This window comes from Podarcis bocagei (assembly GCF_964188305.1).
Source record: "Podarcis bocagei genome assembly, chromosome: 1".
NCBI lineage: Eukaryota > Metazoa > Chordata > Lepidosauria > Squamata > Lacertidae > Podarcis > Podarcis bocagei.
The window spans coordinates 70993849-71007048 of record NC_138125.1 but is presented as its reverse complement, the minus strand read 5'-3'; the positions used below and the strand labels follow the sequence as shown (position 1 = coordinate 71007048).

At 38.8% G+C, this 13200-nt stretch overlaps 1 protein-coding gene across 3 annotated transcripts in view; it reads right to left on the bottom strand.

Moving 5' to 3' along the window:
* Positions 1–231: 231 nt before the first annotated feature.
* IRAG1 (inositol 1,4,5-triphosphate receptor associated 1) overlaps positions 232–13200 on the bottom strand; it is a 94343-nt gene continuing 81374 nt past the window's right edge. For 2 of the 3 annotated variants that reach the window (XM_081196545.1, XM_081196547.1), the window contains exons 30-36: positions 11678–11819; positions 11322–11371; positions 9584–9679; positions 9002–9066; positions 7214–7333; positions 4925–5053; positions 232–3479 (exon numbers count right to left, since the gene is read on the bottom strand). In XM_081196545.1, the coding sequence (XP_081052671.1) occupies positions 3230–3479; positions 4925–5053; positions 7214–7333; positions 9002–9066; positions 9584–9679; positions 11322–11371; positions 11678–11819 (852 nt within the window). In that variant the 3' untranslated portion in view covers positions 232–3229. Of the gene's footprint in view, positions 3480–4924; positions 5054–7213; positions 7337–9001; positions 9067–9583; positions 9680–11321; positions 11372–11677; positions 11820–13200 lie in introns of all 3 variants that reach the window. The other variant, XM_081196546.1, reaches the window with a different exon arrangement.

The window sequence follows — 13200 nt, the reverse complement described above, 5'->3', positions numbered from 1 at the left end:
GTGTTTCCATTTCCATTTAAACTTGTGTTTGTACAAAAAGCACACTTGAGAAGATGAGTGCTTCACCCTGTATTACTGAAAACAGGGTAGAGAGAAAGAAAGAAAATTTCAGCACCTATTTTTTTCTTATCGCTAATCATTCCATACATACAACTTGTGTTCTCTGATGGAATTCCTAAGTGCCCATGCACAGAATAAATAAGTCACAGATGACATGAGCAACACAGAGGGCTCTGAAACAATATTTTATTTCCAAATCTCAAGTATGTGATGCTATACAGTACAATACTAGCACACCTGTGCAAAGTTTTACAAAATTTAAAACAGGATACACAAAATAGTGCCTCTCGAGTTCCACCTACTTTAAAACATCAGTGCTGTGCACAAAATACACATGTGTCTTGTTAAAGCCAAATAAATAAAATATTGCACTTCAAAAAAAAACCAACAACCCCAAAACAAAATCCTATTTTGGTGTGTATGGTGTAAGATTGCTGACTTGCTCTTTGTAGCCACATGAGTCCTGTGAATTTAAAGGAACAGAACTTTTTTTTAGAAAGACCCCCCAAAATGCATAATCTTTTCTTTGTCTCAAAAAATATGGCACTGATTTGTAACCCATTGAGCCAATACTTATTAACAAATCAATTATGTTTGGTCTAAAATCCTGTTAACAAGAAGACTGACATTTCAGGTGCTCTATACATTAAACTGTTTTCCCAATAATTAGTGAAACAGTAAATCATTTTTGTAGCAGGTAGATGGCCCCATGTGTCAAAGCTATGCATCTTAAGTAATTCTACTTTAAAAAAAAATGCAGTGGTTTCACAGTAGAATTATTGTAAGGGAAGAAAATGCAGAATGAGGTGTTGCCTCTCAACTTACATTGGCATTATCCCCTAGCGGTGGTTCAGGTTTAACATTTCTGCTGCCTTAACCATGCTTAAGGACTTAGGACTACATGCTCTGCCCCACCTGCATGCTCAAACCCCAACCTCCATATAAGAATTCCTTCCGTTGGCTTTAATCATGATTAAGGCTTACATCAGCATTGACTTTAATGATGGTTAATATGCTAATTAGGGTTTGCTATTGAACAGAAAGTGAAAGTTTGTTTTAAAATTCTGGTTAGCAGCAAACAGTGGTTTGGTTCAGAGGTAATGTAAACTTTAGCAGTGGTTAAGATTGGGAGGAAAATGGTAGAGAATTCACTCCAGAAAGGTCATGGAGCTCATTCCTGCAATTTATGAGCAGATCCATGAACTGACCATAGCTGAACAAAATGAACTACTAATACAGTATCAGAATTTAATTTTGTAAAGTTGGTTGATCACCTCATAAGAAACGTTCCACTGTCTAGGGAGTTAACTTTTCCCTTTTACTTATTGAACAAAATACATAAACCACCTAATTTAAATAAATAAATAAATCAAGCAGTTTACATAAAATAGCTTTCTGATTTGGGTTTTTGCAATACCATTGTTATTCCTAATTTCCTGATTGTCTGCAGCAGAAGGTGTGCCTCAACTATATTTCACTAGAGTGAAAAACTACATTGTATCTATTCCATATCAAAGTCATTTCATCCAAAAGCCAGCAAAAAACCTTTAAGTTGATTATTTGCCCCCCCTTTAATTCCCCTCTTCCAGTTTGAGATCAAATGACACACTTTCTCATTAGCCTTATTAAACGTACTTAATCACAATATTTTACTCTTCTGGAGCCGCTTAAGAGACATATCTGAAAATTCAAAGTTGTGTTTCAAACAGGTGCTTGAATCAAAATTAAAATCACACTTCTATTTCCTGAGACTCTAATGCTCATTAAACTGAAGATAAATTATCAGGCATCAAATGACATCAATTATAAGTTTATACTGGGCTCTACCTCTTTATCCTTCTCAACGCATAAAACAGATTCCTGCAAGAATAAGTTCCTACAATATGTCTAAGTGTTCAACAGAGTTTTGAACTCAGGCCCAGCTAGGAAAAGCTATTAATATCCTGTCTGAATCAGAGCTCACCATGCTTCCGACACTTCCTTCTGTGCCTCCAATTCCAATACAAGAGAAGTTATCAATTTCAAACACAAATGAACGCTAGATAAGCTTGTGCAAAAGGCTAGCACAGTTTGAGCACAAACATCACACAAGATGCTTCCTCCAATAGAAAGCTTCATGAATGATGAAATATACTCTGAGTCGAGTATGAATTTCAAGCTCAGTATATAACAAATGGTAAAACCACATCTGTGTTGTTTACATTCCATTGGCTGAAATGTTCCCTAACAGAAATGTCAGTTCTCTTCTGCAAATATACCACGCCTTCTTATATGAATGCAATATAGTTCTTTTCAGTTTGCTGTGCTTACAGCAGGTTACCAGTTATCACCAATGTAGGTGACAGATTTTGCAGACCCAGAGCCATTTCACACTTACTAGAGCATGTCTTCTGTATGCAAAATAGAGACTGTATGTGACTGATTGGGCACCTCCACTGAACCCCACCATGTGTATCATGTACCACATGCACATGACTCTGGTGAAATCTCCCCATTCAAAAAGAAAAGAATGAACAAAGTATGTGTGAAGTAACAAAGACTGTGTTGCAAGTTATGTTGTATGTGTGGTGGAGTGACAAATGTTCCTGCTTCCATTCATGCCGAGAACCTGTTTTGAGACCATTGGCACCAGCTTGTAGCCAGGACACAATGCCTTTAGTATTTTTCCATTTAATCTTTTGCTTATTCCTTATGATTGTGAAATCAATTCTCTAATCTATTATAACGCTAAGGGCTAAAAATAAATAAATTGAAAAGCCCCTGAAATTTATAGAAGGAATCAGTGCTGACATTTATATAGGAAGAAGGCCGCAAGTGACATCCCTTAGAAGCACTGGAATTTGTGTTCCACCTATAACCTAGATGTCAATGCCCAGTTTTTGGTCAAACACTATCTTTATATTCTCATGTAGTGATATTCAGGCACATCAATCAAATAACAATTAGCATGAAAGAGAGAACAGCATTTATTGGCTGGTGCATCTGGCTAGATAAAAATCACACGGCATTCACAAGTCTGATGGCACAGACGAAATTAAGCAGTAGGTTACTGATCACATTTAACCACCACAAAAGTGACAAAGCACCGCTCTGCTTTGTGCACCTTGGTTCTCAAACAGGTGCTTACTGCTGTATCGTTAAGCGGTTCTCCTCCCCGTTCATGCTTTTGTTATTCCGTGCGCTGGTCATGCTGCAGTCCTGAGTTCCACCAGAAGTATTGCTGGACAGCAGAACAGGTAGCTTTCACTCGTGGCCCAGTCGACAACTCAGTACAGGAGGAAAAGTAGTTGTATAAACTGGAGATTCCCAGCACCACAGCAAAAATGACGATAACAGCAGCTACAATCCAGAGCACGTTCCAGTGTTTATGCAGTTTGGGGTACAGTATTTGTACATAGTGGATAACAACTTCAAGTTTGCTGTAAAATGAAAAGGAATCAAGCAAGTATGTAGAAGTTACAAGTTAGGTAGTTCCGTTATTTGGAAAGCTACCATATCATTTAAGACTGAATGGCTTAGCAGTACAGATGGCTATCCACATCAGGTCATATCTCACAGGATCAAAGGTACAGCTGTCCCCATGAGCATGAAGTGGTTCATTATTTTTGTCTCAATTTTAGTACTTTCAGAATACATATCTTTTCTCTTTTTGTTTTTTGAGATGAAAATTGACATATTCATATTAAAAGTATTACAGTCGGCATCAGGAGAAAGATGCACTATTTGTGGCATGTACAGTCATTTAGATTTTTCATCATGAGATGAAACTGCCATCAAAGGTTCCAATAAAAACTAGATGAGAAGCTGACTGTCAAGGAAGCCAGCATATTCATTAAATTTGACTTCGGTTTCACAGCTATACCATTTAAAACATAGGCTAAGAGTATTGAAAACAAACAGGTAACACACAAGTATTCTAACAGCTCTTGTTCTAAATCAGTTTGTAAAGAGTATTACTTCTTGTTGTTAGCCGCTCTGAGCCTGGCTTTGGCCGGGGAGGACAGGATACAAATAAAAATGTATTATTATTATTTATTAGCGGTGATTTTAAGGGGTAGGCCCAAGCCCTAGGACTTTTGTGCTGGCCTCCATATCTCCTCCACTCCCACCTGCAAAAAACGTTTTTCAAAACTTTGCTTAGAAGGCAGCAAGGCAAACCACAGTACCACTAAGACCCAGCCACTTGGCATCTTAATTAAGGCAAATTAAGTTTTGACACAAAGAGTCAGAGTTTGTTCCGCCCATGCTTTGAAAGTTGTCTTCAGTGTGCATTTTTGGTTACAGAATAGCATATGCATATTCTATGCAGATTTGCCTCATAAGTCTGTGCCCAGAGTCTTTTAACTGCTTAGGATATTCCTACAATCCCTCACTTTCTCCTTCATGTAACATAAATGTATTTTAGAGGCTCAAATGCGATTGAATCATCATGTATGAAAGCACTCTGTCCCAATGCCTTTATAAATTTTACCCACTGGCTCATACGAACAATAAAATGCCAACCTGAATTTATCTGTTTAAATTTCATCTTTCCAGGAACAACAGTAACCTTGCCTCTGTTGCCCATAACATTATTTTTGCTTGGAAGAGTTGTTCTAAAAAAGCTGGTTGGAGTAGCTTTACCCCACTGATGGCATTCTTCTGAATTAACCTCCAAAGCATCCCAGAAGGCAGCACACATTTAATAATACAAATTAATATTCACTTTCTAAATCAGAGGAGAGACCTCCAGCTGTTGTTGGACTATAACTTCCATCATCTCTGATCATTGGCTATGCTGGGTGGGCTCAATCAATGGGGGCTCAAGTCCAACAACATCTGGAGGGCCACAGGTTCCTGCCCCCCTCTCCAGCTGTTTTCTCACCTGTGCTGCTTGCTGATTTCATCGTCGCTTTCACCTGCTACACATTCTTTGGGGCTCTCATCTATTTTCTCTTCATCATCTTCTTTCAGCTCTTCAAGTTCTTTGGTTTTCTTTAAGCCTTCCTGATAACTTTAAGGGGGGGGGGGGAAAGACGCGTGTACTCTTCTTTTTCATTTTTAAATAAAGAGCGTAATTCATTCATGCTGCATGGCTCAGACAAAAAAATTAAGCAATCACAATGACCTTATTCAGTCTGCCTCATGCTTCTACTGTACTTGCTCCTGATGCCACCATTGTCACTGTCCTATTTTTAAAAAATATATCTGATAATCTAAGGTTGGTTTCCAAGTTACCCAGGTATTCTATAATAATAAGGTATGTATTTTGAACAAACCTAGAAATTCATCGAGGAAAAGCAGAGTGAAGGAAGGCTTTGTTTGTTTGCTAGTATGGCATTTCTCTCAAAGTTTGAATCAGGTGGGTAGCCATGCAGCTTCAGGGGCAGGGCCAATCGTACGGTTCCACTGCCCCTTGATTTCTTGGAGCCCCTTGTGGGTGATCAACATGCAAAGGGTACTATAATGTCACCTAAATCTGACCTGAGAGGCTATTGCTGTATCAACTAGCTTTAGAAACAACCAACGTAAATCAGAATTTGCCAAAAATAAGGAAAACAATTCCCAACTAAATGTAGGACAAAATACAACCTCATCCAAACACAATAGCTGGGTCTGAAATTTGCTTCATGATCAATGGGCTAGCCTTGATAAACAGGGAATACTACCAACAAAAGCAAATGGAATACTCCAACATGCAGGTGGGGCCTGGGCTCAGTTGGATATCCATGAATCGTGATGAGAGAAGAGCACATGCAAACTACCCACACATAATTATAGCTAAATGTAATAATGAGATCTGAGTAAGTCCTGTTTATTTTGAGAACATGTCCCTGCTAAAATGCCACACAGTTGCTTTTCCAACTGTGACACCTATAGAGGCCATAGTCCCCCTATCCCAATTGTCAACGCTGGAAGACACTTATGATAAACTCTTCAGATCAGTCAAGATTGATAGAGTCTAGTAGTGTAGTAGAGATTATAGCATTACTCTTTAAGCACTAGTGATAACTGCAAATAATCTGGGCGATGTGGAATCCAAATCAGTTTCAAACTGCTTTAAGTGGTGTAGCTTTCTTCCAAAGACCATGGGAAGCTACTTTGTATTTGCTAGCAGAAGTATTCAGTCTCTTTCCTGGGCTAACAGTCCTAGTGGTACAGAGGCAGGAGCCAAGTTACATAATAAACCACTGTGTTTGTAGACACATTCTAAATGGGGAATTCTGACCTTCCTACTTGTTATGGAATTCTAAACATGAACAGAGGTTGTATATATTTAAAATTAACAGACATTATGTCTTATTGGTTTATATGCTAAACACACACACACACACACACACACACACACACACACACACACGTACATTACCTCAGGGTTCTAGTTGTCTCACCAACAACAAAGCTCCTACTTTGGAACTGGCTCTGTTACTCAGATATATGAGCCCAATGACTTTCAGTGAATCACTAGACATAATTTGTGATATGAATCATGCTTATTTGGTTACAGTTTTGTTTTAATTCTTTTTCTCAACTGAATTGTTATTAGCCTTCTGAATACATGGTGCCCTTCTGTTTTTGCTTAAATGTAGATGCACAACTGCTAAGGCAATGGAAACTGATGAGAAAACAAAGGAATGAAATGTGACTATCATCTCACTGAATTTTGTGTGTGTGTGTGTGTGTGTGTGTTAATTTGTTCTGTTTTGGAAATCCCATATTTGCAGTATAAGGACAAGCATGAAGGAGGTTTTCCAGCCCGCTCACAGATTCTTATAATATCAGTGGAAACAGTTGTTCCTGGCAAGTATTAACTGCTTTCAATTTAACCTGAGGACTGCCATTTGTTTAGTTTAATTTTAATTTATTTGAATTAATTTTGGGATGCATTTTAATCGATTGATTGCTTATTTTTATGTATATTGTGTTATTAATATGATGTTAGCTGCTCTGAGCCCAGCTCCAGCAGGAGAGGGTGGGATACAAATAAAAATTTATTATTGTTTATTATTATTAGAAAGATTCTACATTTCTGCAAATCATTTATTTGCATAGCAGCCTATAAAATTCATGAAAGCAAGAGGAACCCATACACATCTGCACTAGCTAATAATTAAAATAAATTGCCCGTAATGTAGCCTCCCTCTTTAAGAATTCAGAATGCACACATACTCACCCTTTGTTATAAGCCTCTTCTTCTATTTTGGCTTTTATCTCTGGGCTGATCTCTTCCAAGGCACTCTGTACCGGTGCTGAAGGAGGTGGTTCACTCTCAGGGTCCCCATTTGATTTTCCACTAGTAAATTTAAAATTAAACACAGATAACTTTATTATCTCATCTAATATTATGTACCCCCACCAGAATGCTTATGGGTCTCTTGATCTTTGGGAGGGTCTTTGGTGTCCACACAGTGCAAAGCCTTATAAATACAGCTGGGCTGAACACTTGATCCAGCCCTAGTTGGTCTTTTAGTGGGAATATTACATACCACAAAGCTCAGTGGGTCAAGCTGCCATTTGACTCCTCCCTTCCCAGAATTGCCTCCTGCAGTTTCCCAATATAACCCTGTAGGGTATTATGAAAGAGCGATTGCCTTGAATTTTCCTCTTCCTTCCTCATCCCTTTTTATTTTATGTCGCACTCCCTTGAAATTACTTGAAATGGTAAAGTGCCATTATGTGTACACACCTTCAGAGCTGTTGTGTGCTCTGTGCTTCCCCTCTGAAATCCCTTTTCCATTCGTAACTTTTGACTAAGCAATTCTATTTCATCTTCTCTGTTTTGGTATTTACCATGTTCACACGCTCTGGAGCCCCTATTGCAAAACTGAGTGCACATTCTGGCTAAGTTAGTTCTACAACAAATAGAGTAACAGCACTGTCACCTTCAGTCAGCAGGTTGTTTTGGGTCAGCTTTAATAACATGAGGTGTTCTTTCAGACCTGCTTGGCTGGTTTGGACAGCCAGACAATATACGTAGATTCTAATAAAATTCAAAAGACGGAAACAGAAGGCATTGTCCCAAAGGAAAGGGTTGCAGCTTGATGCTAAGCTTCCCTGTCTGCTATGGAGGCAGAGGCCATGCAAGAACAACTTGGGGGATTTGCCTTGGTGATGTCAGAGAACTGCAGTCCTGTCTTGGGCACTGCTGCTTTCTGATTGCTGCTTAGCTGGGAAGAGAGATTTTGTAGGCATATTATACAACTCCAGGAATTCTCTCACCTCTAAAAAAAAATGATCCTGGAAAAACTCCACTGAAATTCTCATTGCTGTGGAAAAGCTAGATACTTTACATAAACACAGCATCATCTTGGACCCTTCAACAAATCACTAATCATAATTCTGAAATGTCAGCAAGACATTTCCTTCAAATGTGCTGTATTTCCTGAAGGCAAGTGCTCTGCCCTGTGAGAAAAGCTGCCAATATACAGTAAACTTTCTAGGAAGTACGTTCATGCATGGAGTTCCAAAACACAAGCACATCCTGTGTTCTTAAGAAAAATCTTTTGATAAAACCTGAAACAATGGCTGGGCTGGGCATTTGTTATTCTCATGTTTAAAAGCCTTCATTCAGCATGATATGACTTTAGGTTGTCTCTATCTAAGTTCTACTCAGAACAGAATGGACTCAAGTTAGTCATGTCAATTAACTTCAATAGGTCTACCCTGAGTACAACTAACATTGGATTAACCTTTTATAATACACATTATTCTGGGATGGGTACAGATAACTTTTTGAGAGACGTAACTGCCAGGTTATAGCATGGACAATGTCTGTTAACTTTTTTTAACAGGTATAAATAATGCAGATGGGCAAGATATTTAAAGTACTGTATCTACCTTCATTGGCAAAATATTGATCTTATTCCATCAACTTAAACTCTTTAAGGAAAAAAGCTCTTTTTATGACAGCAGGAATTATCTGCTCTACAATTCTCAATATAGTAAATATTTGTTAACTCACTTCTCTATAAGCGCTGATAAGACGGGAGTTGATGTCAGATTGCTTCTTCCATTTGACGACTCAGACTGTGGATAAAGATGTCCATTCAATTTCATTCAAGCAGCAAACAACACAACTGTATTTCTTACATGAAGGTGTATTCAACATACATACATAAAAATGTGAACGGTCCCCAAACATAAATTAGGTGTTTTCCTGCGTACAGGAAGCCTAATATTGTTCAGAACATCTCTAAATACCTCCTCTATAGAAGGGACAGGAAGCCTACAGCCCTTCAGATGTTTGTTGGACTCCAACTTCCATCAGCCACAGCCATGATAGTTAATAGTGATGGATGGGAGTTGTAGTCAAACAACATCTGGAAGGCCGCAGGTTCCCTATCTCTGTTTAACGGTATATTTCTCACCTCTGTCTGTGTATCAACATAGTTTACTTCTGATGCGAATCTATCTTTTTCATTTATATGACTGTTGTATCAAATAGCCTCAGATTTATAAAATGTAGCACAGTCACACCTGTGTGCGAAGGTTTTTCTTTAAAGCTTTGGTTTCTCTAGAATGTTAGAAATTTGAAAAACCTTACCAGGGATGGCATCAAAGGTATGGGCGATGCAGTAGGTGACTGGCCAGGGAGCTCAAATTTTGAAACAACAGCAACACTGACTCGTCTTCTAGGCATCTATAATAATAATAATAAATATTTCATTACATAAGTGACTCCAAGTTCTACTTTCATAGGCTGCATATCAGGCAGATTAGGGGAAAGGAGTAAAAAAGGACAAAACCATGGGTTCTTTCAGGAGTGACCTTTATTCATGGTTTGAGCCTAAGGGGTTAAATCTATCAGTGTGGGTCCTGTAGAAAAGTAAAAGACTTCTGGGAAATGATATACAATGAATTGAAAAAAATGTTTAAGATAACTTTTGTCAAAAAACCCAGAAACCTTTTTACTTGGATTAACAAGGGATGAAATTCCAAGGGACTTAAAAGAGCTATTCATGTATGCAACAACAGCCGCATAAATGTTGCTTGCCCAGAAGTGGAAAAAAGAGAAGATACCAACAAAAGAGGAATGAATAACTAAGATGATGGACTATGCCGAAATGGCAAAGATGACTGCGAAGATCAGAGAACACGATGAGAAAAAGTTTGAACAGGAATTGAAGAAGTTTATAGACTATTTAAAAGACCACTGTAAATATATTAAAATGGTAGCATGTTTGAAATAACATTTATGAAAGCATATAATTGGAAATTAGGATGAATAAGAGGGGAAACAAAGAGTTTGGAGAAATAAAATAAGCTGCAAGAGATCAGGGGGGCAGAAAATAGAAAACTGAAATCCAGGGGAGAGGCAGTGGTGGAGTGAGTCTATATTGTATCTTTGGGAAAGTACTGTATTGAACCTATAAAATATTGTGATTATAAAATTTGAAAACAAAATGTTTTTAAAAATAAATAAATAAAAATGAGTGTGAACGAGCAGCCACTTATGCAGCTGAGCTTTCCCTTCCCCTCCTTCCCCCTGCAAATCCCACGTGCTCAAAAAGATCTGCTCTGAAGGGTTGGGGGATACCCTCTGGAGCAGATTTTGGGACACGCAGGGGGCTGGAGCAGGGAAGGAGAGAAACTGTAAGTCCCACTGTGCAAGTGTGTGGATATAACTGAATTTCACCCTAATTCTATTCTAATGTAGATAACTAATAAAGAATTGTTACTGTAGTTTTGTAGTATGCCCATTTGCATACCAGTTGTATGCCAGTTACAATAAGGAACCCTGCAGCATTAAATCCTAAGAAGCCTGAAACACCAAAGTTTGCATGTGGTGCATGGCACAAGCCTATGTGTGTTTACTCAGACGCAAGTTACATTCCATTCAGTAGGACTTGCTCCCCAGTAAGTGTGTCTATGACTGTAACCTTAGTTTGATAGATTTCTAAAGGCCAAACTACATATTATGCTCCACATCCTTTTTTAAACAACAACAACAACAAGAAGAAGAAGCTTTTGTTTTGAAAGAAAAGCAGTCATGCCGGGTCCCAATTCTGATTCAAGCTTTATGCCAGTTCTCCTCAGAAAATCCTGACTTCTACTGCTATTTGCCTCCCTGTTGACTTTCTACTGCAACAGCAGCTTTTATATGTGAACTGGTTTCCTGAAAGTTACGTTTCAAGCTGGGGAAAAATATTTTGGAAGTGCTTGAAAAAAAGAAAGAAAAATGAGCAAGTTGTTTGGAGCACATGGAGAATCTAAGTCGCTGGGATTTTTTTTTTAAAAAAAACACTTATTAAACTAAAGCTTTTTAAAACTTGGAAGAGTACCTTTCCAACAGAAAGAGACATGGATCTTGATGTACGGGGCACACCATCTTCTGTACCATAGTAAAACAAAGCCAACAAAAGTAAGAATAAGAATTAGTGTTTGAAAACAGACATGCATTGCCAGCACTAAAATAGTAAGAAATTTTTTATATTGAAACAAATGTGCTTTTAAAGCAAAACAGTATATTATCTAAGACTAGGACGTATGTCTTTTTTTGTTACAAGTGCAATTGGGTCAAATACCTTGATAATCTGCTTTTATATCTATGTAGATTTGAGAGTAGTCAACTATAAGTTCACAGCAATAAAGACATGCTTTAAAATATTGTGTGGTGGGGAAGAAGAGACTATTTTACCAGGTGAGCCATAACTTCTGCTAGAATTTTGATTGGCGAGTTTCTTATACTCCATGAGCTCAGCGTGATCTTTTTCATATGTTCTCTTCAAGTTCTCCACATACTGCATCATAACTTCAGTGGCCTTTGACATGCGCTTCTCCTGCAAGGAGGAGATCAAGCATCGCACAGAAGTATGTTTTCAACAAGAAATGCATGACATCATCTCAAGCTAGAAGAATGCCGGAATCTAATGCTCACCCTTTTTGGCCAAATTATGCTGCAAAAATTAAGGTGTGCATTAGATTTGATGACACATTTACATTCTCCAGCATTTTTTTTTTGTTTTAAGATTTTGAATGATGCATTAGACTCAAATAAATATGGAAATACAACACCATCATATTATCTGGCTACAGTACAAAGGCAGAGGTGTGGTCCTAACTTTACCTAGGAAGAAGTGACTAGAGATAGAACTCAAGGGAACTATTTTTGGTGCTCCAAGCAACCAACCTACTTTGTTACCTTGCCCTATGGGCTCCTCTGCAGGATGTCAGGATACCCCACCTCATTGGGGCATTATTTCCTATGACCTAACTCCCTCTCATTGGGCCGCCTCCGGGTAGAGCAAACTCCTGAACCAAAGTAGTAATTTGGAAGTATGGCTTGAGATCAGTTTAAAGGGAAATTCCTGAGGAAACTGCACAGACACACCTCTAGCAATAATTTCCTAAGTGGCTCCTGTTATGTATTCAGTGGTCTATGTTTGCCTGAGCTTGAGTCTGGACTAAGAATTCTGAGCCCCTGTGTTCTGATTCAATACATGATATCCAATCACAGAACATTTCAAGATTTGGGCCTCTGCCATTGGCCCTTAAACTCTTAGTCATGATTTGCAGCTTGGAAGTTTAGACAGCCAATCACGCTGGTAGTGGGAGTGGCCCAGGCTTTCAGAAATGTATATAAGCAGTTGCTTTGTCCCTGTTGGCCAGTTCTGTGAGTTCCATAAAGGTTCTTGCTGCTATCACTGTGTCTTGCCTTGCCACCTACACTTCAGCTCCAATTCCTGATCTTCAGCTAGCTTTTGAAACGATGGTTTTAGAGAGCCAGAGGGCAGAGACCCACAGCTTAGTGGTAAAGGATATGCTATGCACATAGAAAGTCCTTTGTTCAGTCTTTGGCATCTGCAATTAAAAGGATCTTTAGAAAGTCTCACAAAATATCTGCCTGAAACCTTAGGGAGTTGCAGTTGGTCAGACTTCAATGGACCTCTCTCTATCCTCTGTCCAGGCAAGCAAGAGGCATGGTCACAGTTTGATAACCCATTCCAGCCAGAGAAAAGCATCTCAAGCAGGTGTGGAGGTCAGTGAAGGCTGTTCCACAAGAAGAGGGTGTGTGGCCCAGGGAGAGTCCCAAGGGCCAGAGAGGCGGGCCCGGAGGGCCACATGCAGCCTTAGGGTATGAGATTTCTAACTCTGCTTTAGGACCATGTTTGTCTCTCCTGACTATAGCCAACGCTTCCTACAAAACTTTATTTTTTCAAG